The sequence below is a fragment of the Vipera berus genome, assembly GCF_964194415.1.
Source record: "Vipera berus genome assembly, chromosome: 2".
NCBI classification, from domain to species: Eukaryota; Metazoa; Chordata; class Lepidosauria; order Squamata; family Viperidae; genus Vipera; species Vipera berus.
The window spans coordinates 161,291,730-161,319,146 of NC_138203.1; the positions used below are offsets into that span (position 1 = coordinate 161,291,730).

General features: G+C 44.1%; 1 protein-coding gene across 1 annotated transcript; it reads left to right on the top strand.

The window, feature by feature from the left end:
- Positions 1 to 26,980, top strand: FAAP100 (FA core complex associated protein 100). The gene is made up of 9 exons (XM_081320938.1): positions 1 to 187; positions 4,812 to 4,930; positions 7,537 to 8,465; positions 14,594 to 14,747; positions 15,352 to 16,139; positions 17,859 to 17,995; positions 20,587 to 20,703; positions 22,372 to 22,458; positions 26,062 to 26,980. Exons 1-9 carry the CDS (start codon positions 23 to 25, stop codon positions 26,185 to 26,187), a joined length of 2,622 nt encoding a protein of 873 aa, XP_081177064.1. The 5' UTR covers positions 1 to 22; the 3' UTR covers positions 26,188 to 26,980.
- Positions 26,981 to 27,417: the final 437 nt, after the last annotated feature.

Consider the following 27,417-nt stretch of genomic DNA (forward strand, 5'->3'; position numbering starts at 1 on the left):
TTCCAGGCTGGCAGCGGCAGTCATGGCCCAGGTGGGGCACAGGGTGGATTACCTGGCGGGATTTTGCTGCCCGGTTGGGGGATTGGCAGCTGGGAAGCCCCGCGTGCTGTGCCACGAGAACCAGATCTACCTCTCCAATGGCACCGAGTACGTCTATGTCTACGACCAAGAAGGGCGGCTGATGAAGGTATGTCTTGGACTGGCGCTTGGTCCTGCTAGCCGAGCCCAAGCTCTCTTCTTTCAGGGGCAGAAACCATGGGGAGATAGAGACGCTGGAAATCAGGTCAGATGCTGGGAGGCTATGTTAGGGCAATTTGACGCTGATGGGGCGGCCGAGGGAGGCAGAGCCTCTAAAGATCACGACAGCAGCATCTCCTTAAAAAGTTTGAAAACACTAGTATCTTAATAATTACCGAATCATAGTTGATCTCTCTTAACCTGGTTTAATATCTCCCATCAGTGTACAGAACAATGCATTGTCTAAGCACTAAAGAGTAGTACAGGTGCAATTCATACTGCATCCTTTAGTGCTAGCTTAAAGCTACTTTCCCCCGTCTTAACAGCTTCCAGATATGATGAAGTACACTTTCACTGCTCTTTACTTAGTGTATGATGGGGATTGTGGTCCAAAGCATCAGAGAATGCCAGAATGGATTAAATCCCACTGATGTATGTCTGCAGCAGGTTGCTGTATCAAGCTGACCTTGATTGATCTCAGAAGCAAAGCAGGGTCATCCCTGCTTAGTATTGGGATGGGAAACCTCTAGGAATTTCAGGTCTGTAGACTAGACAGGGAACTTAAAAATGTGTTCTGCAAAAATGCATTGGCAAACCATTCCATACTGGCAAGAAGGCTACATGGGTGTACCCAAACATCTCTGTAAATTGAGTTCAACCTGGTGGGTAAAATCTGATGTGAAGAGATGCATTCATTTTCATGGTAGCTTTTTCCCAGTTTGTAATTTTATCGTGAGTTTTTTTCAACACCATAAATGCTAAAAATAAACATGTTCATACAGCACATGAGCACAAAGCGAATTCTTTGCATATATACCTTATGTCACTAATCCTAATTCTAAATACAGCATTTGGATTAAAAAGAGAAAAAGTAGAGCATCACTGCAACACATAAAAAATAATGATATCCCTAACAGAATGTTGAATTTCTCTGCTACTTCCCTTGAGGAGACTCAAAGATAGAAGTAGTAAAGTGCCTTTTGTGGCTTTGTTAGGAGAATTAGTTCAAACAGCAAATTTTTGCACCAGAGGAAACTGGGTAAAGAAAAGCAATAATTACATGCAATGTACTTTCTGAACAATGGGGGATAACTTGGGCTACAAAATCTGTAATTTGTCATATTTCTGGGAACTAAAGAGTCCAGAACTTCTGCAGGGCACCAGTTTACCTATCCCAGTCATAAAATATATCTGACAGTATGGGATCCATTCAGCGATCAGATTGTGACCAGCATATTACAAATGAAGGTGAATATACGTGTCACAGGTATTTTTTTATTATTCATCATTTTAGGATGCTTTCAAAGACCATCAGTTTACATTGGCTTGGCTGCTATCCGGGACCAGAAATGCTTTGCAAATAAGTGCTGGAAGTTGTCTTCCTGCACATGAATTTTTAGGAGAAAATTAGACAGCAGAGAAAATGAATTCTGCCCTTCATAGTTCTGGATTGGAGCAAAGGAGATCTACTGCATTATCTTTGTCCATACAGTTAGTTCTTATGCTACTTCTGACTAAACTAAAACTTGATCAGAAATGTAGCTGAAACTAGGACACTGTGTTTTTCCTTCATCAGTCCTTGAGCTTCTAATCTGTTATTTTTTTAAAAACTAGTCTCTTTTCAAGAGTCTGTCCTATGAGCAGAGAACAGATGAGTAGAATGCACTGCAAACACATAGCTGTGTGTGTGTGAGTGTGTGAGGTTTAATAACAAGAATGGCATAGTAGTAGAGAAAGAATCAAAGTGAAATGGATCCTATATGATTAACCCAGACAGATTTGATGCTTTGTTTTCTACCCTCCACATCGCATTATTCTAACTGGATTCCAAGATCATCCCATACTCCCGCTCTCCCTCCTTCCCTATTTATCTGGTATTTTAAATAAATAATCTGGAAACCAGAGCTTCATGTTTGAAAGACTCCTTGGATCATTATTATTTTTTCTATAAAACAGGCAGAGAGAATATGTGAGATGCAGAGACGTTCTTAACTGTCTACATCCTTAATTTAGATTTTTCTGTTGATTTTTTTATGATATCTTTTTCACCATAGCAACCTTTGGTAGCAAATTGGTTGTTCTTCATAAGTCATCTACGTGCAGCATCCAATTCTTAACATCAGTCTGTGTTGATTCTCTCCCACCCCCCTTAAAACTGTCCCTGCAAATCTGCCTTTTGTTTCTAGAGTAGTCTTGTTGAACTATAAAATGAAAGATATGTTTTCTGTTTGCTATATTGTCACAATTGATACATAATAAAATATATTTTCTCCAGATTACCTGGATTTTCCAGTGCTGATTCCAAGATCTAAACCATAGCTCCATATATTAAAGCAATGTTTCTGAACCTCAACAATTTTAAGGTATGTGGACTTTAACTCCCAGAATCCCCTGCCAGCATGCTGGCTGGGGAACATTGGGAGTTGAAATCGCACACTTTAAAGTTATTGAGGTTAGAAACCCTTTATTAAAGGCATCCCTTTAATAATTAAATGCATCTATATGCATATTAATCCATCTATTACCTATATTTCTAAGTGAGTGGGAAGTGTGCAAAGTTCAGCTTGTTATTATCAGAATAAATTTCTTAGGTAAAATCAAAAGAATAAAATAAACTTTTGATTTTACCTAAGAAATTTATTCTGATAATAACAAGCTGAACTTTGCATTTTCCACTCACATAGAAATATAGGTAATAAATAGGTTGATATGCATATAGATTATTCATTTCTCACACAAATGATAAAAATACAGACTTTGCAGGGCTTTTTCATTTGTAGATGATACTCGATACTCTGTGCTTACAATGCTGTTGCAGCTTTGACTGCAGACAGATGTGTGTGTGTTGGCTGCTGCTTGTTCTCTCCTTGCTGAAATGGAAGCCCCCATCTTGGATATAATATGCCACTTGTTCAATGACATATCAGCCATCGTTAATGGCTTAAAAGGGAGCAATGACATGCAAAATAACATCCTCAGATAAAGAAACAAAGCAAATAAGATTTACTTCAAGCTTCCCTCTAGTTGAGAATATACAGAAAATGGTTTCAGACTAGATGTGCTGAGGTGTCTTAAATGATACATACTCAGAAGATGCTGGGTCTGAGTCTGCACAAGGCAGCAACTTATTTGCTTTTAGTAGATTTCTATCTCAAGATTATCCATCCAGCTCTCAGTGGCTGTTAGTTTGTCAAGGTAGAAGCAGGAGTAATAGCTCTCTACTTTTATTGTAAGATTATATTAATGGATCCTTGCAAGTCTGAAAATATTTCTCCCCTCCTCTCATTTTAACTCTCCAGACCTCCCAAAAACAGGGAGTAGCCGCTGGTTTCTCCTGCCACAAGCACAGGCCATTTTCATAGGGTGTTGCAGTTCTGCCAGTAACCTGTTGCCAAGCATGAAGGTCTTTGTAGATTAACATCCGCACTGCTCAGCCAATGAGCAGCCAAAGCGGAGCCTGCACCGCAGGGCTTACGGGCTCCAGTGATGTCTGCTGGTGAGCATTTGGTCCACTGTATTCTCTCCCAAATGAAGCTTCCAGATGGTCGCTAAAGGCAGCCCTTTGCATTGCAGTAGTTGAGACAGGCGATGATATAGCTTGCTGTGGCTTTTGGAGAGACAGATTTTCGATTTCCCCCTTGTTTTGGTTTTCACTTTTTTCCCAGATGAAGCTTGTGGCATCTGGGGGTGCAAGATTACCAGCTTTTTTACTGGCATTGCATTCTTGCTTTTGACAACTGCCATGGGTGTGTGTGTGGGGGTAAATTGAGGTGTAATTTCTCCCATTTAACTTAGAGGTGGAGAAGTCTTCACCTACTCAGTGTTATTTTACTAACCAAGAAGCAATACTGAGCACCAAGTAGCAATACCAATACCAATAGCAATTGAAAAAAAGGATAAATTCTATGGTATAAGGCTCTTATCTCCTATAATGAAATAAGTGTTAAGCACCCAGGTAAGGTTATAGGTAGACTGCCCTGTTTAGTGACCATTCAAAATTATGATAGTATTGAAAAAGTAACGGTTCTTACATTTACGCCTGTCACAGTGTCCCCATGGTCGCCTGATCAAGATTTGGGTATTTTGCAACTGGCTGGTGTTTACCACTCTCACAGCAAGCATCCCGCAGTCATGTGATTATCATTTTCACACATCACAGCCGGCTTTTGACGGCAGAATCCATAGAGGTGCCAGCAGTAAAATTGCAAGTCACGGTCATGTGATATCTCACTTTATGACTGTGGCAGAAGTGAGGGAGTGAGTCCATTGTGGCAATGTGATGTTTTCCTTAACAACCGTGTTGCTTAGCAATTAAACAAGCACTATTTGTAGTTTGATAGTAAATAATGTACACTTTGTTTTATTTGGAACCAGAGCAGATTTTATGAGGGAAAGTCTTCCCTGCTCATTCTAGGCAGGGCTACTGATGACCAATTGGATGTGTATTTATGTGCCTGGTCTACTGCGAGTCTATAAACCAGAAAATGGGCTGTAAAGATGTCTGCTAATGCATTATTTTACCTGGAGAACTACTGAAGGCTTTTTGTGATTCCCCCGTCCCATTTTCTTCCTAGGCTGTCTACAGGTTTCCTGATCAAGTCTGGCATGTGGAGCTCTTGCCCCTCCACCATCAGCTGTATATTCTCTGTGCTGGAGTTGGCATTTATTGCGTGTCCTTGGACTATCAAAGCAGGTGAGGGATGAAATGTGATGGCATTAAGTATTTCAAGCTTCATCCCTTGCCTAAAATTCTTGAATTAAAGGCTGGAGTGATCACACAGACTAAAACATAGAACATAAAAAAATAGAATGATAGGGTGGGAAGGGGCCTTGGAGGTCTTCTGCTCAAGCAGGAGACCCTATACCAGGGGTTCCCAACCTTTTCTATACCGCGCACCCCTAGAACGCTTCTGATATATTCTCGCACCCCTTACAAAAGTTTGAAATAACAGCAACAAATTATGCATATACACTATAATTTTGAAAACCCAAGTTTTCGCACCCCCTGGAATATCGTCTCGCACGCCTAGGAGGCGCGAGCACCCCTGGTTGGGAACCCCTGCCCTATACCATTCCAGACAAATGACTGTCCAGTCTTTTCTTGAAAAGCTTCAGTGATAGAGCACCCGTAACTTCTGAATGTAACGATAGGATAGGACAGGACAGGACAGGACAGAAGATAGGATAGGAGATGGATAGGACATGATAGGACAGGATAGGATAGCTCTGACTTGTTGGACAGATGTAGCCAACAGAACCATTGTTGAGCTCATGGAGGTCTTATGCCAGTTAATGGGCTGAATTTCTATGACTCGTAGAAAATCTGATTGGGAGCTTTGGGAATGATCTCGCTGTTGATGTCATCTAATTCCCTTAAGCTGATATGGAGGTATGCTTATGATAGGGGATGAAGATGGGCTATGTATGCAAAAGTGGGATTTGAAGGAAGTAAGCAAGAGATAGCAACATGAAGGTACTCTAAGAGGCATCTCTAATGTACCAACTAGCAGGAGAGAGAACTTGGATTCTTTGGAGAATGCAGGATGCTTCCAGAAGGTTGAGAGTCATGGGCAAGAGGAGCAAATTCCTCAGGCAAGGATACCTTAGGTTCGGAGAACAGAAGATTGTTGAAGTTGCAATACATAGGGTGGAGGTGGGTGGGTGGGGGGGGGGAGAAGTACTACTCATCCATCTGTTACTAGTTTCTGGGCCAAAAGCAACTTCCAAACCACATTCAAGTGCCAAGAAGCACAGTGTAATAAACTCATCTTGGTATTACAAGATATATGTCACCAACAGCAGCTCTCTATGCAGAAGTTCAGCAAAAACTGAATACGTATCACAAAAGATCTTTTTACACAGTTCTCTGTGTCAGTACTGGATTTAGGAGGATCCTGATTGCAGATGTGTTTTTTTTAATGGGGAATGTGACCTTAAACAAGGTGTATCACCCAAATCCTGAAGCCTAGACCCCCAACAATGAGCAACAAAACCATCCTGCCCAACATTATACACCCAGTTTTCTAGAACCTACTGTAGATACATGGGAAGGCTATCAAAACATGCAATCCTGAGCATTGACTGAAACCTTGGCATTATGGGAATCAAGGTTTGTCTTTTCCTTCCCCCAACATGCTTGCATGGGCAGTATCTGCTGGGTAGTGCTTAGCCTCAAGATTTAGTGACCATGGTCTAGACCAGGGGTAGGCAACCTCGACTCTTTTATGACTCATGGACTTCAACTCCCAGAAATTCTGGGAGTTGAAGTCCATGAGTCATAAAAGAGCCGAGGTTGCCTACCCCTGGTCTAGACCAGCATTTCTTAAAGGCTGCTCTGAGGACCTCTGGAGGTCAAACCAAGACCCTCTCAGGCTCCGTGAAATCAAAATTATTTGCCAGATATTAAAGTTATTTGCAAAACGTTAAAGCAATGTCACTCTTTTCATTTTTTTTTAATTTGTTAAAGAACAGTTTTTTCATGAAAAAATACATTAATATTTAATATTGTTATTTTTACATGATTTGATAAATATGAATGTGCAGGTTTTAATTTTTAATATGGTAAATATTGATAGACATAATGTATAAAAATTATGAGCTCTTTTGGGATTCTCCCTAACTTTTAAACACAGGAAAAGGTCCTAAGACCAAAAGGTTTAAGAAACCCTGGTCTAGACAACAGATTTCCTGATGGCTTGCTGGAAACTGTGGTTGGCATCTTCAGAGGCAGGCCAACCATTCAAAACATCTGGCGAAACATCAGGAAATCGGTTGTCAAGACCGTGATAATTCAACCCTGAAGCTCATCACCTTCCTGAGGTTGTCTTTCCTTATTTAGCGAAACTGTTAATACCATCATGCAACACGTGCAAACAGCAGCTTCACACCTGGTGCTTTTTAATGTGGGAGATTGAATGCAAGGGGAGCATTCAAATCTCTCTGCCAGCCCCATTGACCCAGATAGAGCATTTCCTCTAATGTAGCCTGCAGGGCGCCCTGTTCTTGGCTCTCGCATCTAAGTTGTCCCTTGTGTGTGTTTGTGTGTTTCTGCCATTCTTTTGCCATTCTTTTCCAGGTTCTAAGCACCTTAAAAAGTATTCTTAGATAAAATAAAATAAAATAAAAATTAAGGGGCTGAAACTTCCCTCCAGAGGTGTTGTTCTATCCGTCTTAACCCAGCTTTCCCCATTCCTGAATCCAGCTCAGCGAAGCGGATGCTAAACCTTCTGATTTGCCAGTGCTATTTCCGAGTTTTCTCCCTTTGGCTACTCTGAGAGGATTTTCTTGTTTGCTTTGAAGGTTAGTGAAGCAGACGGATGGTGAGGAAAGCGACTTCTTTTCCAGCATCTTCCCCATGGGCTGTGATGCTTGCGCTCTCCCTGATGCCACACTTTGCACCTTCACGCTGCTCAATGATGTCTTGATCACCCTTTCCCAAGTCCAAGAGAAGTGGTGCATGAATCTCCACAAACTCCCAGGCCCTGAGGGCCAGGAGAAATTGCCACATCAGCCAGTCAGCCATGTGGACATCACCACCAGCACAAGCAATGATGGCGATATGTCTTTAACCCACTTCCTCCCAGTGCTGTGCTATGCGTCTGCGCCTGGCGCCAGTGACCATTGGGAGGGACTTCGCCATTCTGGGGGGTTCGTGCTGGAGGAGCCCCTCTTCAGCCTCCTTTTTGGCGTAGATGCTGCCATGCTGGATTCTCCCATGATCCTCTGTGGCTTCCCTGATGGGCAGTTGTGTTCCGTGCCTTTGAAGGCCCTGAGCTCCCCTGGGGGCCTTGGCTGGGAAGACTCACCTGTCAAGATCCTTCACCATCTGGAGGAGCCGGTGGTCTTCATTGGGGCCCTGAGGACTGAACGGAAATCCCCAGGTGTGGAGGAGCATCCAGGCTATGGAGGCTTGGGTTGTGACTGTGTTGTGGCTTTGGGACACTATGGTAAAGTGGTGGCCATCAAGGCCTCTCAAGGAGAAGAAGTCAAAGTCCCAGAGCTCCGGGAGTATTATCTACAAGGACCAGTTCTGTGTGCAGCCTGCAGTGGGGGAAGCTGCATGTACTACAGCACCCATTCTGACATCTATGCGGTTGACTTAGAGAGCAGCACACCTGAGGCTGAAAAAGTGGAGCCTTCAGCAGGGACCCTTCCTTCAGCTGTGTCTCCTGCCAGCTTGAGTATCTGCAGTGTGGTGGCGCTTTCCTTATCCTCCCGGGAGTCAGAAGGTATTAGACCATCAGAAGAGGTGTATGGTCTGGAACGGTAGAGTAATCCTTGACACGAGACTCCTGTCTGGATGCCTCCTATTGAACCTATCAGTACAGGAAGTCCTCGACTTACAACCGGTCACATAGCAACCATTCAAATTTATGATCTTCCCTGAAAAAGGGGATTTATGACTTGGATTGCAAGTTGCACCCTGCCCCTCCCCATGATTATGAGGCAGCGCTTTGGGTGTTTTGCAATATGGATGCCTTTATGGCCATTTGTAGTGTGGTGCAGTCACGTGACCATGCTTTACAATGGTAAAGCATCGTAAAGAGCCAAAAACCAGCCCTTCCAGTTTTTGGCAAAACCATGCCATAGAGAACAAGGGGTTCACTTGATGACCACAGTGTTCACTTAACAACCGCAGCATTCACACTTACGACTGTTGTGTTCGTTCAATGACCACTGCCAAAAAACACAAAATTGGGTCAGCCACAAATGTTTTTATGGCCATTACGATTTACAACTGTAATGAGAAGGCCCCAATTATGGTTGTAGCTGGAGGACTGCCTGCAGTAAATTATGAAGGGAGACAAGACACGAGGAAGTAGTGGTATGGCCAGAATGTATCATGATCTAGGCTCCAGTGCTGATTCAGATTTGCCCCACTTCTTTTGCTAGAAAAGAATTGGTCCATGATAACAGGTAGTCATCAGCCAATGACCACAACTGAGCCCCAAATTTCCATTGATGAGCAAGACGGCCATTGAGTTTTGCCCCGTTTTATGATCTTTCTTGCCACAGTTGTTAAATGAATCCCTGCAGTTGTTAAGTTAGTAATATGGTTGTTAGGTGGCTATGAAAAGTGTGAAAAATATGTCACTTTTTTCAGGGCCATTGTAACTTCAAATACTAAATGAATGGTTGTAAGTTGAGGCCTATCTGAATTACCTCAGAACAAGCAGGGATCCCTTCCAGATAAGTTCAAGAGAAGATTTTCTTTAACACTGATCTTTCCTCATGGTTCTTAGGCCCAAAATGGCCTTGAGAGAGCCTTTTGCCCCTAGGTTGTCAGAGCAACAAGTGTTTTGCTGCATTGGGCTTGTGAGGTGGCCACATCAAAGAAGAAAGTTGTGTGTGCCTGTGTTCCAACATGTGTCAAACAATCCCTGAGATGCAGACCTTAGTCAGAAGACAAATCCCTGGTTGATCCAGCTGGGAAGTTTACAAATGGCAATTACATAACTGTGGGACAGTGCAGTTGTCATAAATACATTAGTTGCCAAGTGATCAAATTTTGATCATGTGACCATGGGGGATGCTGCAATGGTCATAAGGGAAATAAATCACTTTTTTCAGTGCCATTGTAATTTTGAACGGTCACAGTGTGAATGGTTGTAAGTCAAAGACTACCTTTATGTTGTTTACACAAATAAGATTCTCCAGTTTTTCCTCTTAGAGGAGTAGAAGTTCTCAAAGTTTTCTTTTTCCCTTTTTAATGATGATAACACTCTTCCAGGTCTTAGAGATAGTGCATGTCCAGCATATTGCCCACAGATGTCAATGTGCCTGTGGACACATTGTTGGCCTTCCTATTCTTCATAAGGTTTTCATTTTTTAATAAACAAATAGGGATTAATGGAAAACCTTTTTAGGGAAGCTGGCATGCTATAATGTGATGTCACAGGCTCCAACACAATAATTTCCAGGAATGTCTCCAGGCTCCAAAAGGACTTTTTTAAAAATATAAGTATATGTGGCTATAACCTCTTATCTAGCTGCCCATAAAAATGACAGAAGTAATAGATCATAGAGTGCAGTTTGCAGGAAGAAGAGCTGGCATACTGGTAAATTGGTGCTTTGTAACCAGTTAGTTCCCTGTGCAGCTATTTTGTGAATGGGCAGGTTGCCCAACTTGCAAGATGTTTTCTAAATTCCAAATCTGCCCATTATCGACTCAAGGCTTGGCTTCTGTTCTGGTTTTCTGGTCCAGCATTCCACTTCAAAATGGCAGGAAGGCATTCTATGGTGTCTCAGAAACTCTGATCTGAAGGGCAGCAAAACTGAATACATAAGTAGAAGCAGCTCTGAGGTCTTAGATTGCCTAGCTCAGGGGTAGGCAACCTTGGCTCTTTTATGACTTGTGGACTTCAACTCCCAGAATTTCTGAACCAGCTGGCTCAGGAATTCTGGGAGTTGAAGTCCACGAGTCATAAAAGAGCGAAGGTTGCCTACCCCTGGCCTAGCTCTAGACCAGCTAAAAAGTTTGTTTGTTTTATGTCCTGACTTCATTATTTTTATAAACAACTCAAAGTGCAAACATACATAATACTCCTTCCTCCTCCTATTTCCCCCACAAGAAACACCCTTGAGGTGAATTGGGCTGAGAAAGAGTCACCCAGCTGGTTTTCATGCCTAAGGCCAGACTAGAACTCAACTAAGGCACCTAGTTTCCACCTTGATACCTTAAATCACTAAACCAAACCGACTCTTTGTTCCCTTTCCTCCGCTCTACTCCCTCTCTCCTTGTTAAGACCATTTTCTGTAGCTTGTTCATATCATACTTGCTCAGTCAGACAGGGATGTCTTGATTTGAGGTGAAGGAGCTCAGCCCTTGCAGCTTCGGCGAAAGGCTGTATGGCCATTATATACTGATGTGATGCTTTCTTGATTCGGGCCTTTGTACAGAGAAAAGCTTGATCAACTCAGCCCGTTCAAGAAAACTGCATTTCAAGAGCTCTGCCTCCTTTCAACAAAATGGCTCTGAAATGCTGTAACCTGGGGAAACTAAGCAGTTTACCCCTTCTTCCTTTCTTGTGCAAAATAGCCTCACCATGCCAGAGGCATACAGATCCTGTATGCAGGAAACAGACTTCCTTTCTAGCAAGGCTTGGTGGAGGCCATTTGTCTCCCATTTGAACTCAAAGGAAGGGAAGAGGGGGGGTGAGGCAGCTGCTCTAGTTATCAACAAGGTTTTAGAAAGCAAATGACTTTGCACCCATCCTTCCCATCATCCAGGTATTTGGAGGTATAGTGGAAAGGCCTTGCCTAAAGGTGTTCCACTGTTTCTGCAAAAAAATGGGAAATGTTGTAATCTCTGGCTAAGGAAGAATAAGCAAGAAAGCTGGGAGTGTTTTATTTGTGTGGACAAATTGTAGTGGTGGTGAAACAGTTTCCGAAAGCAGCAGGGAGGAGATTTAGAATTGTGCAGCATGTGAGAAGCTGGCTCTCTGGCCCACTATAGGCTTTATTTTTAGTGCTGCTTTAATTTCTGAGCTGTTAATAGACTTTTTCTCCTTCAACCTTCTTTACATGCTAATGAGATCTAGCAGCAAGTTTTATTCTAAAAGGCTCTTAACATTCAGGAAGTGCAGTTCTCCGTTCAATCCCAGATTTTGTTTTGGGGGGGTCAGTTATTACTGTACCCCTTCTTTTCCCCAGCGGCTCTTTCTTCAATTTCTGAACCCTAATTCCCTAAGGCCTTGCATCTTAGGATGATATTGTTCTATTCGGAAAGGGTCACTGGAAAGTAAAACTAAGCGTTCAACTAGGACAGGGGTAGGCAACCTCGGCTCTTTTATGACTCATGGACGTCAACTCTCAGGAATTCTGGGAGTTGAAGTCCATGAGTCATAAAAGAGCCGAGGTTGCCTACCCCTGAACTAGGATAAGGATTCTGGACAGGAACATCCCTGGATATACAGTTGCCCGTAGGTTTTCTGCCTGCCCCTTGCCCCATGTTGTTGCCCTCCCCCCAACTTTCAGAATCACTCCATATTGTGATCTTTTGTGGGGGAAGATTCATTCTCTCCCTCCCTCCCTCCCTCCCTCCCTCCCTCCCTCTCTCTCTCCCTCCCTCCCTCCCTAATTTATATCCCGCCTTTATTATTTTTTTAAAAAACCCTCACGTTGGCAAACATCTAATGCTCGTTCTTCCTTCTATTTTCCACACAACAACAATCCTGTGAGGTGGTCTGGACTGAAAAAGAGTATCTGGCCCAAGGTCACCCAGCTGGCTTTCATGCCTAAAGCTGAACTTGAACTTACAGTTTCCCAGTTTCTGTATGAAGCACTGGCCTCTGGAAAGGGCAAGGTGCCTGCCTGGCAGCAAACAGCTGGGATCTTGCTTTTGAGTAAGAAATGGTGAAGAAGAAGAAGAAACTGCCGCCATCTTTTTCTTCTGCTGCCTTTTCTTTGGTCAATCCTGAGCCTGCTGCCTTTCTTTTTCATTTCTCTAAGCCTCTCCTGGGCCACCGATTTTCTCTGCCCTCTGGAGGGGGGAGGAATCTACAATGGCTTTGTTCCCAGCATGAGTGTGGCAACGACTGAAGTTAAGTTTCTGTGCACAGAAATTGCTCTTCGCTTTTCCAGGACAGACTGAGAGATGATCTCTTCTTGCAGTTCTTCCTGCAGGCTGAGGAGAAGAGTTATCCGTAGCTTAATACTCAGGCAGCCCAAATTCAGGCTGGATGTACAAACAAACCAATATGCCACTACGCCTATACTTACAACATAGCCAATACACTTTTTATTTCCCATTACCTCTTTAATTCTCCTGTGATCTTCTTTGCTCCTGTTCGACTTCCTCCCGCCAATGCAAAATATTTTCTATCCTCAGTCTCCTTTCCAACTTATTTTTTTTATCTTTTTCCTGAATAGGTGGGCACATTTCCAGATAAAACACTGTGCTGCAGCCACCTGCCGTTTTATTGTAATAAATGTGGTTTGGAGTTGTGGTTTAATTGGCAATGTGCCTGCTTCTTTCTTTTGTAAAAGGAAAGACTCTTTTGAATATCTGGTGTGACAGGGATATCGAGGGGCATGTGCACAGGCAGAGACAGTGGTATTGCAGTTTGTTCCATCATGAAAGCTCTCTTGCAAATGCTGGTTAGATTACCCATCTCTTCCCTCCTGTCCTGTAACTACAACCCCAGAATTCCAAACCAGCATAGTTGTTCCAGAGCTTTTATACTCAGATGGTTCTAGGACAGTGTTTTTCAAACTTGACAGTTTTAAATGTGTGGACTTCAACTCCCAGAAGTCCTCAGCCAGCATGTTTGCCTGTTTGGAAAAGCTGAAGAAATTTTTTTTGTTCGAATATTGTGTGGGGAAGTACACATCCCTCATGGTTTGAACATTTATTTACAAGTAGTTCTCGACTTACAACCGCAGTTGAGCTCAGAATTCCTCTTGCTAAGCAAGACAGCCGTTGAGTTTTGCCCCATTCTATGACCTTTCTTGCTACACTTTGTTAAGTGAATCACTGTAGTTCTTAAGTTAGTTACACAGTTGTTAGGTGAACCTGGCTTCCCCATTCACTTTGCTTGTCAGAGGATCGCAAAAGACCACATGACCCTAGGACACTGCAATTTTGATCACATGACCGTGAGGATGCTACAATAGTCGTAAGTGTGAAAAATGGTCACAAATCACTTTGCAGGGCCGTTGTAACTTCTAATGGTCACTATATGGTTGTAGGATGAGGATTATTTGTATTTATTAGTCTTTTATCCCACCTTTATTACTTTATAAGTAACTCAGGGCACACATAATACTCCATCCTCTTGTTTTTCCCACAACAGCCACTCTGAGGTAGGTTGGGCTGAGAGAGAGTGACTGACCCAAGGTCACGCAGCCGGCTTTCGTGCCTAAGGCGGAACTCGAACTTAATAGTCTCCTGGTTTCTAGGCCAGCGCCTTAACCACTACACTAGATTACAACAATACAAGCAGCACACTGGTTTTAAAAGCAGGTTTGGCCTTTGCGTGACATGTATATGTCACCCATCTCCCCTACAAAGTGACGCTTGTAGGGGAGATGAAGAGATTCTGCTCCAAAAGGTAAGTAGGTGGATCAGGACAAGAACAGAAACTGACTTGATTTACTTTTGAATTAATTTAAAATTAAATTTTATTCAATTATCCTTCCACTGACTAATCATTTTCTCCTCCAGTGACACTAAACATGGTAATATGGGAGCCATTTTGGAGCTCCTGGGTGAAGGCTCTTTAGGGCTTTATGTAACCTTCCCACTTCCAAGTTCTGTTTCTTTGATCTGTTGCTGGGGAGGCAGATTGAAATCTTCCCCGTGGTTTTGAACTCTCTCCTCTGCTTGTCTCCTCTTCTACGTTGCCACCATGCTCAGGAGAATCTGAACTTTTGGCGCTCTCCGCCAAAGGCCGTCTCATGACCTGTGGCTTGTGCAGCCCAGATGATACACAGCCACTCAAGATGAACGCTGACAAAGCTGGGCAGAGGATCAAAGAGCTGCTGTCTGGGATAGGCCATGTCTCCGAAAGGTAAGAGCTGACCTCTATGAATGGCATCTCTGCATGTAGAGTTCAAATTTGGCATTTTTATGTTGGTGGCTTGGGAAGCTCACCAGGAAGCATTTGCTAATGCTACCTGGATTGTCCTGCGTGAGCAGCTTTTTCTTGCACAAGGATTTGATGCTAAATCCTGCAGTGGGATGGAAGGGTGAGCTGCGGCATGCTCTGTCAACGGGCAAGGCTGGAGACATGGCAGTGGTGGCTTGATGGGTGAAAGTGACAGCTATGCAGGAAACTCTGTTAGGGGTGACAGTGGAACCAGAAGAAGCAAAGGAATAAGGGCTTCTGGAAGAGTAGTACATGCTTTGCGGCTCACATTGGAAGCTTGCCTCGAGAACTGGCCTGCAGGCTTCGGCGAGGAAGGGAGGTGAGCCCAGTGCCAACATAGCCTACTTGCAGGCCCTCTGGTCACTTGGCTGAGCCTTCAGACAAAGCCACGCAAAGGGCTAGCAGTTTTCAACATGTTCTGACATACAGATTTTTCCATTGCTTATCTGTCTTTTGCATATGGATTTCTTACGCAGTTTTTGCCATCAGTATTATTCAGTGTTTCTTTCTCTTCTGATACCTGCAGAGTGTCCTCCCTAAAAAAAGCTGTGGACCAAAAAAATCAAGCTTTGACCTGCCTGAACCAAGTGATGAACGTGAGTGCAGCTTTGCTGTCAAGCCAGAATGGTCCAAAGCCCATCACATGCACTATCGCGGCCCACTGGAGCCATATGCTGGTTCAGGACACCTTGACAATCTCCTGCATTTTGGAAAACTCAAGTGAATGCAGCCTGGAGCGTGGCTGGACCTTCTGCGTCCAGCTAGTTGCCAACTCCTGTGACTTTGAGGAAACCACTTCAGATTCTGCCACCACTTATACCTTCCCTATAGATCAGCTTCTTCCAGGGAACAAGACAGAGGTGACCCTTCCAGTCAGCCCTGCCGAAGGCTCCAAACTAAATCTGCCTTTCACCGTCTCCTGCTCGCTCTACTACAGTTTGCAGGAGATCTTAGGCACTGTTTCTGAATCCACTGAGCTTCTGGATGACCTCTTCTCAGACGATTCCCCTGGCCTTGCTCTGGACAGAGAAGGCATCTGCCTGCCCTTAAGGGAAGACATCATTGATCTTCTGCAGTGCCTTCGCTTGAACGACAACAAGGGAACGTCTGAAGCTAGCCCAGCTGCTGTGGCCATTTCTGTCCCTGGGGATCCAGTTGAAACCTTCTTGAAATCTCTCAAGAGCATGGAAGAGAATGATGAGCTTGTCCCAAAGGGACTGAATATCATAGATGAAAATTACTTGGCTCCAACTGTAGCTTCAATCAAGGTATCCTCTGAACTGCTGAAAACGTCCTTGAAGGACTTCTGTGCAGGTGTGTGTTACCTGTGAATACTTTTGAAACGTCCTGTCATTTGTCTTCTCCTTGCCCTTCATGAGGTTTAGCACCTCCAAGGCCCACCTGCATTGAGAGCTCCCATGCTCTGTTTGCCCTGAAAAGAAAAATGTCTTTTATTTGCAAGGCAGCTGTTGTGAGAGGCTTGGGAGGTCTCGCTTGTCAGTGGACCAGTTAATAATGTTCTCGGCCAAGTTATGTGGTGATATAACTTCCTGTAATTTTGTTTTGGTTTTTTTTCACACATGCAGCACAATTCTAAAAGAAAGGTTGGGGCTCTGTGGCTCTGCAGATGTTGCTACACAACCGGCCAACATGGCAGTGATGAGGGATGCTGGGAATTGCAGTTCTGTAACATCTGCAAGGTCTCAGGTTTCCCACCGCTGTCCTCCAGAATCCTTTCCAGAATCAGAGGATGTCAAATTAGTAGACTGAAAGCCAGCAATAGCCATCTTTGGGTTTTAATGAGTTTTCCACCATCAAAAAGCCTACAAATTACTCCCAAACCCTTTGGGTTAGCAAGGGGCAATGTTGCAGCCAAACCAGTGATAGAAGCTGGATAACCTTCCTCTTGGCAATTAAAAATAATGCAAGTAGTGCACTGTGTGTGGCCATGAGCAAATCCTCATTTACGGCTAATCCTGAGAATTAATTTCAGCCCAGACTACAGTGGATACTTTGTCGAAGGCAAGCAATAAATAATAAGGATACTCAAATTCTTACATTTGTATGATGTTGGGTATAAATTTGCACAATTGTCCTCAACACGGTAGTGTCGCAGGAAGGAAGATGTCGAGATTCGGAATATTTTGCAAGGACTGCAAGCAGTGATAGACTGGGATTGCAGATATTTCCTTTGTCCACCTCACTAGAGCAGAGAGTTTTTAGATCTGTGTGTTTAAATATGTATAAAAAATTTGGAGACTGCCCATCTCACTCATAGATAACTGGGGGGGGGGCTCTACAATTAAAACATAAAATTATTATGTATCTTTTTCTAAAAAGTCCACTGGGAGTCTTTTATTTATACCGTCGTGACCTCAGATTCCTAAAGGTGGGCCCTTACATTCAACAGGATATTAGACAATCAGTTCAGCCTAACATCTTTATTATAAAGTTACCTATGTCCTAGACTTATTATCTATGAAGATTCTCAGTCAACCGGGCCGGTTGTCGGTTGTCCCAAAGGTGCTTTTTTCAAAAGGCAACTAGACTTTGTATTTCCTTGAAGACGTTTCACTTCTCATCCAAGAAGCTTCTTCAGTTCTGACTGAATGGTGGAGGATGGAAGGATTTACACTCCTTGTAGTCATCTAGTCATTAGCACTACTTCCAAGAGTGGAACACCCATTTGCACTATTCAGGTGACCCTGAGGGCGCAGCCAAACCTCCAAGTGGCCTCAACGACTCTCAGAAAGCGTGCTAACTCTTTGAATGCCATGAATATAAATCCTTTCATCCTCCACCGTTCAGTCAGAACTGAAGAAGCTTCTTGGATAAGAAGCGAAATGTCTTCCAAGAAAAAACAAAAGTCCAGTTGTCTTTCGAAAAACGCATCCTAGACTTACCCACTCTTAAGTATATTTAAAAAGCCAGTGGGAGAATCCGGGAAATGTCAGTCAGGGATCCCCAGAGATCCTCATGCTTTTCAGATAACAAAGGTTGCCCTTCTTCCCTTCTTTTGTTTTCCTTGCTTAGAAGTGCCGCTGTGCAGTGCTGTGCTGCGATGGTTGCTGGCTGAAAATGGTGAAGCAGATGCCCTTCGGAGCCAGGAGGTGGCAGTCATGCAAGGGTTGGCCCCAGATGGAGGCAAAGTGCAGCTGAACATCGGAGAGGCAAGGCAGGAGTTGTAACTGGGCCGTGAAACTTTGACTTTGGTTGTTGTTTTTTTCTGATTAGATAGGCTTGTTGTTATAGAAACGGCTAATCAGATTTAGGCACCACCAGATTCCACACTGACTCTGGGCAGCTGTCAGTATAGCAAAAGAAGATAAAAGCACAATATCAAATAGATAATTGAAATGAGATCTTCAGTATAAACACATGTAGAAAACATAACCAATAAACTGTAGAGCACCACCAGGTCTTCAAGACTTCTAGAATTGCTTCAGGGTGGAAACCACACAGATCTCAGAGGTTCTGACAGAATGAAGAAAGGCGATGGGTTCTCCTTCGAGGATATATTGATGTGGAAACTTCACAGTCATCTCCCAGGGATGCTTTAATTTGGATTCCTACACTAGCTAGGAAATTTGACTCAGGGCTGCCCAAAATCTATGATTCCAGGAAGATGGAAATTAGTCAGGTTTGACTTGTTAATCTCCCACCATTGGTGGGAACAATTAATCATCGTTAATCGTTAACATTGGGTCTTATTGCCATGAGTTGCTGGCTGTGTACTCCAACCATAGCTGGTTAATTCTTATACGAGAGAGAGGCCAGCTAAGCCTGGACGATGACCAGATTCTTCTGGATTGGCGTACATAAGTATAATACCATTGTGTTTAGTGCGGTTCCTCCTGCCCCAGCTGAGGGAAGATGCATTTCATTGGAGGACAATCAAGCTGTCTCATTTCCTTTGACTGCAAGGGTTCTTCTCCCAAAAATTAAAGTGACCCCTTTCGAAGAGCTGGACATATGTTGTGCAGAGCATGTGTCCTAAATATTAGAATAATATTGATATATTGAGAAATGGGAGGAGGATTTTGATTCTTCGTTTAGGAACTTCTTGTACGTGAGAAGGAATTTTAGCTTAAAGTCTGTCTAGAAGGCCTGCATTTCACTGCAGCTTTTCTCCACTATTAAAGTGTGTTACTTTTTGTGTTAGCCATATTCTTACTCTTGAACTAGAATCTGAATTTGGTGGCTCTTTTTTTTTTAATCCCATTTATATCCCGCCCTTCTCCGAAGACTCAGGGCGGCTTACAATCTAAAGCACAAACCAATGTGCTTAGCAATAGCCTTCATTCTATGTATATGCCTGCTTATTAGGGCTTTCACCCCCCCCCACAAGCAGCATTATTACAAAGTCAGCTTATTGCCCCCAACAATCTGGGTCCTCATTTTACCTACTTCGGAAGGATGGAAGGCTGAGTCAACCTGGGACTCGAACCTGCACTAATTGCAGGCAGCTGGTGTTACTTAAGGAGGCATTAGCCCACTGCTCCACCAAGGCTCTTGGAGTTGTATATGTGATCGATCCTGGTTAGGTGCACGGTCTTCCCATCCCAGTTTTAACTGAGTGAAGACTTGAACTATTTTCTCTTCAGTAGTTTGAATATATTGGAGCATGCAGATTTTTCAGTGTTGCTAGAGAAGAAATAGAGACAATGGCACTGCAGCTGTATTCATCGGGCCAGTTTCTTTCCATCTAGACGATGGGTTGTATGTAAAGCTTGAAGTACAGGGAGTCCTCGACTTACGATCACAATTAAGCCCAAAATTTCTGTTGCTAGGAGAGATCATTGCTAAGTGAATGTTGCCCCATTTTACAACCGTTCTTCCCACAGTTGTTCAAGTGAATCACTGCAATTGTTAAGTTAGTAACACGGTTGTTAAGTGAATCTGGCTTCCTCATTGACTTTGCTTGTCAGATGGTCACAAACGGGGATCACATGATCCCCAGGGACACTGCAGCCGTCAGTTGCCAAGCGTCCAAATTTTGATCACGTGACCATGGGGATGCTGCAGTGGTCGTAAGTGCGAAAAACAGTCATAGGTCCCTTTTTTCAGTGTCGTCGTAATTTCAGCTGTTCACTAAACAAACTGTGTCGAGGACTACCCACATACAGAGTTTCCATTCTAAATTTTGCTACAGGTCAGACTGCATGCTGACTGGCTAAAGCACAATGTCGCCTTTTCAGTGAACTGGAAAAACCACTTGGCTCTCCTTTCACTCCAGTGACGTGCTCTCCAAGCTTTCTACCTTAGCTTAAATTAGGGGCATAAATCATATAAATAAGCAGGGCTTTTTTTCTCATAGAACGCTCAGAACGGAGTTCCGGCACCTTTTTTGGATGGAACCTTGTAGGGTAGGCAAGGCAGGTTGTATGACATGTGTGAGTCCCGGCACCTTTTTCTTTTACAAAAAAAGCACTGGTAAATAAGTAAATTTGGGAAAGGGATATTGTGCTTCCAGACGAAATAGCTCAGAACGTGGAAGAAAGAAAGAAAGAAAAAAAATGTACATAATAGTTGTTATCCTTAAAATGCTGTTCGGCCTTCAGCACTCTTACGTAAGATGCAACCCTAACTCTCTTCCTCTCTCTTTTTCCTCTTTGAGTGTCAGCGGTGTGGAACAGAGATCGCTCAGCCCTGCAAAATGAAAGGCTTAAAAAAAAAAGATGATTGACACTTTCTTACTTTGCTTTCTCAGTTTCGCCGCTCAGTGAAACTGATGGCAGTGACATTCTTGTTTTCCAACCAGGTGACAGTCAGTGACCTGAGCCCAGCAGGTCCTATCCAAGCTGTGGAGATTGTCATCCAGGGGTCTCCCCTGGCAAACATGTGTCAGCTGCATCATGCTGTGGTTCGGCGCATTCAGGTATGTGCTGTGGCAGAGTGAAGGAAGGCGGGATGTTTGCCTAGCATATCCTGAAAACTTTGGTTGCACAAACAAGATAAAGAGATTTAGGTTGAAGTCCATCAAGAGTGGGGCTGCGTGGTATTTTCCTGTTGCCCTGCCCAAAATCTGGGCTGATCTATGGAACAGTCTTGTAGCCACATAGACTTCCTCTCTCTTAAGAAAGGGAGTGAATATTCCATTGTCCTCATGCTAAGAAGCAAAGGCTGTTCAGGGTTTTCTCCCATCGTCCGCCCAGAGTTACCTCGCAGAGGAGATGGCAGCACGAAAAAATAATAAACACATTTTAAAAATCGTGTAGTAGGTTGTCAAGGGAACAAAAAAGCAGGTCTGTTATTTTTATATAGGCCTCTATACTGCTGTGATTGTGTTATGGGTTTTTAATGTGAAATATACTCCTCTTTACAAATCCTGCCTTTTGGGAATGATAAAATATCTACTTTGACACATCATTTGGGTTTCCTTAAGACTTCATAGGTGAGAGGTGGGAATGACAGTATATCCTAAAGCAAAGGAGAGTAGGAAACCCAGAGGTGCTGGGCCCAATCCTTTAGGACAAGGGTCTCCAACCTTTCTGGGTTGGTGGCCCAGTGGGAGAGGGAGGGGCAGGGGCCTTACGTGCGCATGAGCAAACGCACGCACACAAACAGGCCGCAAGCATGCGCACCACACAAACTGCTGCGAGCATGCACATGAGGCTCTCAGCGATGACGCCTGTGTGAGGTTTGTGGTGCTGCCGCTGCCAGGCTCGTGGCAATGCCACCACCAAGCATAATTGCGCCACCGCCCTGTGCTAGGCTCGCACCCCGGCCCGCCTGATTGCCTCTTGCGCAAGGTTCGTGGCAATGCTGACACCTGTGTGTGGCACGCCGCTGCACATCTGCCACTCAGATGCTCCCGCTGCCTGTGCAATATTAGTGGCGCTGCTGCTGCTGTCCACACAACCCTTGTGGCAACAATGGCACAAGGGGGGATGAGCATGCACACACACGCGCATGCACTGCCCAGCTACTCACATGGCTCGGTGGCCAGGAGGCCACGGCCCGGTAGTGGGCTGCGGCCCATAAGTTGGGGGCCTCTGCTTTAGGAGTTTGTTAGGCCATCATCACTTCACATTTGAAAAGCACAAGGGGTCAGATTTGAAGACCTAGTTGGATTTCTCACCTTGCCCTGACATTTATTTTCTTGATTTCACTCATTTATACACTCTGTTTGATAATCAATGAGTAATAACAGAATGAATAAATAACAGTTAGGACCAATAGTATTACAACGTCAAAACAGCAAACTAAAAAATGCTTAAATATACATAAAAGATAAGTGGTAAAGTAAAGCAGGGCTACTAGGAAGAAAGATAGAAAAGAAGGCTCTGTTTCAATTTTTTCTCAAAGCATGACAAAGAAGCAGCCAGCTGGACCAGTTTGGGGAGGAAATTCCAGGGTGTTAACGCCACCAAGGACCGTAGATGCCTTCCATATTTAATTCCAGGCAGAGTTCCTTTTGGGGTAACAGATGAACAAGGCCCTTGTCTGCAGAGCATAGAGCCTGGGTGGGACCATATGGAAGAAACCATTGCTTCAAACAGGAGGGGTTTAATCAGTCCTTTGTGTTTGTATTTGATTAACACAGACTCTGATTTTGGAACAAGCTGCCCAGGAGTCTTCTCCCCCGGATATTCGAGTGCAGTATCTCCACCAGATCCAAGCCAACCATGAGGTGAGCAACTACCCAGACTCAAGGCACTGGAGGAAGCACGTGTGCATTGCACACTTGTTTCAAGCTGGCTGTGGGAGAACTTGGCTGAGCTCTGTAATTTCAGAATACAGGTCGTCCTTGCTTAACGACTCCTACTGTGCCTGAAATTTCTGTTACTAAGCTAAGCAATGGTGAAACCTCATATGATCATACTGCTTAGCGACCGCAGTTCCAGTAGTCCTGATTGTTAAGCAAGGACCGTGCAGTCATTAGGAGAGGGCCTCACACTTTTCCTGCCCTCCTGGTTCACCTCTACTTCAACTCCTCTATCTATCTATCTATCTATCTATCTATCTATCTATCTATCTATCTATCTATCTATCTATCTATCGAGATAGAGATGTAGGTCTTGCCTGTACCCGTGAATATCTACGAAAACATATATATATATATATATATATATATATATATATATATATATATATATATATATATATATATATATATATAGAAAGAGAGAGAGAGAGAAAGAGAGAGAGAGAGATCACCACCATCTCTGCCCTTTCAGCGAGGTACTGGAGGAAGAGGATCAGAGGGAAGGGCAGCAGGGGTAGGTGGCAATGGCGGAGTGCAGGGCAGCCAAAAGAGCAGATTGGGGGGGGACAGGAAATAGGAGAGTGGAGAGTTGAAGTGCACACTGCGGTTGTAAATGTGGGCAGGCTGCCAAATGTCTGAATTTTGATCATGTGATTGTGGGGGGGGAGATTATGACAGCTATAAATTCAAGGACTGGTTGTAACTACCATTTGTTCATTTGTTCAACTTCATCTTAACTTTGAATGATTGCTCAATGAATGGTCAATAAGCCACTCCATTGGAATTGGAGAGGCTGAACCATCTTAGTTTCAGAATCTGGCTTGACAGAAACAATGAGGGAATGAATTTACGGCTTATTCCATAGTTGTTGTCTGCCTCAGCCAGTCTGGAATCATCTGTGTTCGTTCTATTTATGTGTTCCATAATTTGATTAGTGATACCATTCTTTCCTTCCCTGCCTTAGCCCAGGGCTAAAAGCAAACATTCATATAAAGCATGCCCTGTGATTTCACAGTGGAACCTTTTATGCAACTGAGGATTTCACTGAGGGTTGAGTTTTGTCTTGTAACTTTTCTCCCTGTCCCCAGTCGTGGAAATACACATTGCCCAACCTGGTTTTATATACAGCAACTGAATAGCTCTGCTACCCCCGGGACAAGGCGCATATTAATCCAGCACTATGTTTCCCACAGCAGCCAATAAGATACCTCTGGCATGAGACAGAGATACAGTGATATCTTACCATTTCATATAGGCATAATACCATTTTTATCTGTGTGCAAGCTCAAAAGATTTACATCTTGCTAAAGGTAGACATTTAGAGGTAGTCCTTGATTTTTGACTATGATTCAGACTGGGACTCCCCCCCCATATCACTAAATGAGGAGATCATTACATGACTCACACCCAATTTTACAAGCTTTTTGCTGCGGTCATTAAGCAAATCACATGGTCATTAAGCAAACCCAGATTCCTGCATTGACTTTGCTTGTCAGAAGATGACTGTGAAGGTTGAAAGGGTGAGGATGCTGCAGCCATTGTAAATACATGCTGGTTGTCAAGTGCCTGAATTTTGAGTGCGAGGACTGGTCATAAATCACTTTTTCCACTGCTGCCATAACTTCGAATGGTCACTAAATGAATGATTGTAAGTTGGGGACTGCCTGTAATTTGTCCTCACAACAACAGTAGTGAGGTTGATTGGGCTGAGAGACAGTGACTGACTGGATTAAAATTCCTCTGCAGTTGATGTCTTGAGGCCTGCTTTCCGCACTGTCTACTCTTTGGAATCTAATGGCCTTAGATCTGCCCTCAGATCAATTTATCTGCTCACGTTACAGACTGCCAGTCAGCAACCCTCACCACATCTTGTAATAGGTTTCACAGATTAATTATGCAAATAACACGTTCATTCTGAGCCACCTATGTGTAGCCACTGAGTTAATTTCTGTCCGGGCCATCAGATTTTAGCAGATTTTAGAATTGATGTTCTCAGCTTAAACATATTCTTAACTGTTTTACTATATACACAAATTAATATTGCTCCAGAAAAGCTGGAGGGAGAGTAAGAGAAATCCAGTAAATAGCATCCTCCCCCAGTATAAAATGATAAGGGGATAATTTGAAACCTTACCACCACAGCTGCCAAGGGTCCCCATCAAGACACCTCTGTTATAGTCTGCCTACGCTCCTACTTTGTCCAGCTGGAGAGTTTTCTGCCTTCTGTTTGGAAGAGATCCTTTCAGCCAGAAAGCTCCAGAAAACAAAAATAGAAAAAAAGGTGCTTTGGATCTTTCTGTATGAAGACCAGAAGCCCTGGCCATAACAAACTCTGCCAATCCTGAATCACAGAATAGCTGCAGGACGACGCAGTCTTGTGCAGGGAGAAAGGTTTTAAGGGGAAAATCACCTGATTTGAATTGAATACGTAGATACAGTCCTTGCTTAATTGTCACAGTGGGAACCAGGGACTCCATCACTAAGCAATGATGTTATTAAGGGAGACACCACGTGACCACGATTTTTGTTTTTATTGCTGGCCTCTCCATTGACTCTGCTTGTTGGAAGCCAGCCGTGAAGCGCTTGAATGCGATCGCATCACAAGATGGTTTGATGGTTGTATGACTGAGGACCAGTCATATTTTTTAAGCACCACCGTAATTTTTAATGGTCACTAAATGGGGCGGTTGTTAAGTGAGGACCATCTGCATTATGTATCAGTCTATATCACCAGGTTCTAGGTAGCGTATAAAAACATAAAAGCAACCTATATAAGAAAACAGTATGATTCTCCTCTTTAAAACAAAAGAGACTAATACTCTCCCACCAAAAACCTATAAAAGAAGAAAAAGTGGCAGACTAACCACCATTAAGTTTTGATAGCTAGCCTGCTAGAAATTATTTTCACAGCTTTGCAAAATATTGGCACCAAATGGGCCAGGTCTCTTTTTGGAGGTGGCATGTTGCAGAATGAGTAGGATATATCAGGAAAGACCTGTGGTGGGGCTGCCAGACTTTGAGCGAGCCCTCATTAGATGACAGGACAAGCTGGAACATCTTTGGAGGCCACAGTCGCCGTTGAGCATAGAAAAATGTCATCGGTTTTATAGGTAGCTAATAGAATGCCTGAAGAATAGGACCTGGATTGTAACTTCCAAGGTGTCTTCAAGGGCAGCCCCAAATAAAGTGCATTGCAGAAGTCTGGCTAGGTGGGGAGGAGGGCTTCGAAAACCATGTTCTTTAGTTGGGCATGAGCCTGCTGGCAAAGGCAACCATTTTGGGTTGGCTTGTTGATCAATCACCGTTCTAATCAAGGAGAGAAGCAACCTAGAACTGAGGAGAAATTTCCTGACAATTATTTAGAACAATTAATGAGCGGAAGGATTTGCCTCCAGAAGTTGTGGGTGCTCCAACACCGGAGGTTTTATTTTAAGAAGAAATGGTATAGGGTTTCCTGCTTGAGCAGGGGGGGTTGGGCTACAAGACCTCCAAGGGTCCCTTCCAACTCTTGTTATTCTGTTCTGTCAGATGCTGCTAAAGGAAGCCCGGTCCCTCCGGGATAACTTGTGTCTGGGGAATGATTTGGATGCAACAGTGGAGAAGCTTCTTCATATTTACCAGCAGCTACGCAACCCCGACCTGGTGGTCCTGTGATTGTCAAGGAGCGGCACCCCTTGGAGGATCCCACTGCCGCCTCTACCCAGAGCTGATGGATGAAGGGGGCAGCAGGCTGTGCACTTTCTGGACGGGAGGCTGAAGCAGAGGCGTGGCAGAGAAGGGGTGGAGGATTCCAACAGGCAGACCCTGGCTCCTCTGGAATCTGAAGGATCAGGGACCAAGATTTCTCCCGCAATCCCCAATCCTCTTCCCTTTGAATACAACTAGCTCCCCCACCCACCCACCCTCCCTCCCTCCCTAGGGTCCATATTTCCCCCCCCCCTGGACAGGCACCTGGTTGCATTGTGATGCTCACGCAGGCAGGCGGCCCGGTCTTCGTGTGCACGTGTGCGCAGAGATGCCCAGGTGCATGTATGTAATTTGGATGGCTAGTAAGACGCTCTCGTGGCTGAGGATGGTGTGTTGTGGATTAGCCTCAATGTCGTTAGTTTAGCTTTTCTCGCTTTCGGTGGCCCTTCCTTACGTTGCTGTGGCAGGCAAGTCTGGCGAGTTGTCGGTGGGGAAGGGAGGGAGAGATTCTGTTGGAAATGCGATGCCTTTTGGTTCATTCCGAGCAGCAGCAGCCACTGCCGCCCCCGCCGCCCCCCCACCACCACCAAAGGGCTATGCTTCTAGCTGTGTCACATTTTTCAGAAAACACTGTGGAAAAACAGGCTGTCGCATACCTAGGTAACTCAGGGGGTGCTCTTAGTATGGCATCCCTTTTTGTAATGGGACATTTTGCTCCTTTTTCCAATATGTTTCCTTTCTATAAACGACTTGCTTGTCAATTTCCAAGGCAGAGACTCCTGCAGAGTTGTGTATATGTGTGTTCTAACCTTTCTTTGGCTACTCAAGGGACTCGTATTGATGGGAAAACGTCCAGCATTTTGTCAAGCTGTGAACTCCTGGAATAGCCCTCCCTTGCTGGGAAGTCCAGTCGCCCTCCCCTCCCCTCCTCCTGGCAGCCCCTTGGCAGCTTGGGGGCTGTGCCAGCCGTCTCCCTGCTCAGCTAATGCAGCATCTGTTTTCAAAAGCTGCCACCTCCTGATGAATAATTGAAAAGCCACACACCACCGGCACTCACTGGCCGGCACTAAAAGGCCATTAGGAAACACACCCTTGCTCAGGGGTGAAGGCTGCCCTGCACTTTCCTCTTGTCCAATCTGGAATAATTGATGTCGTGGCTGCCCTCCTCGGCGAGAATCCTCACCTTGAATCCTGGAG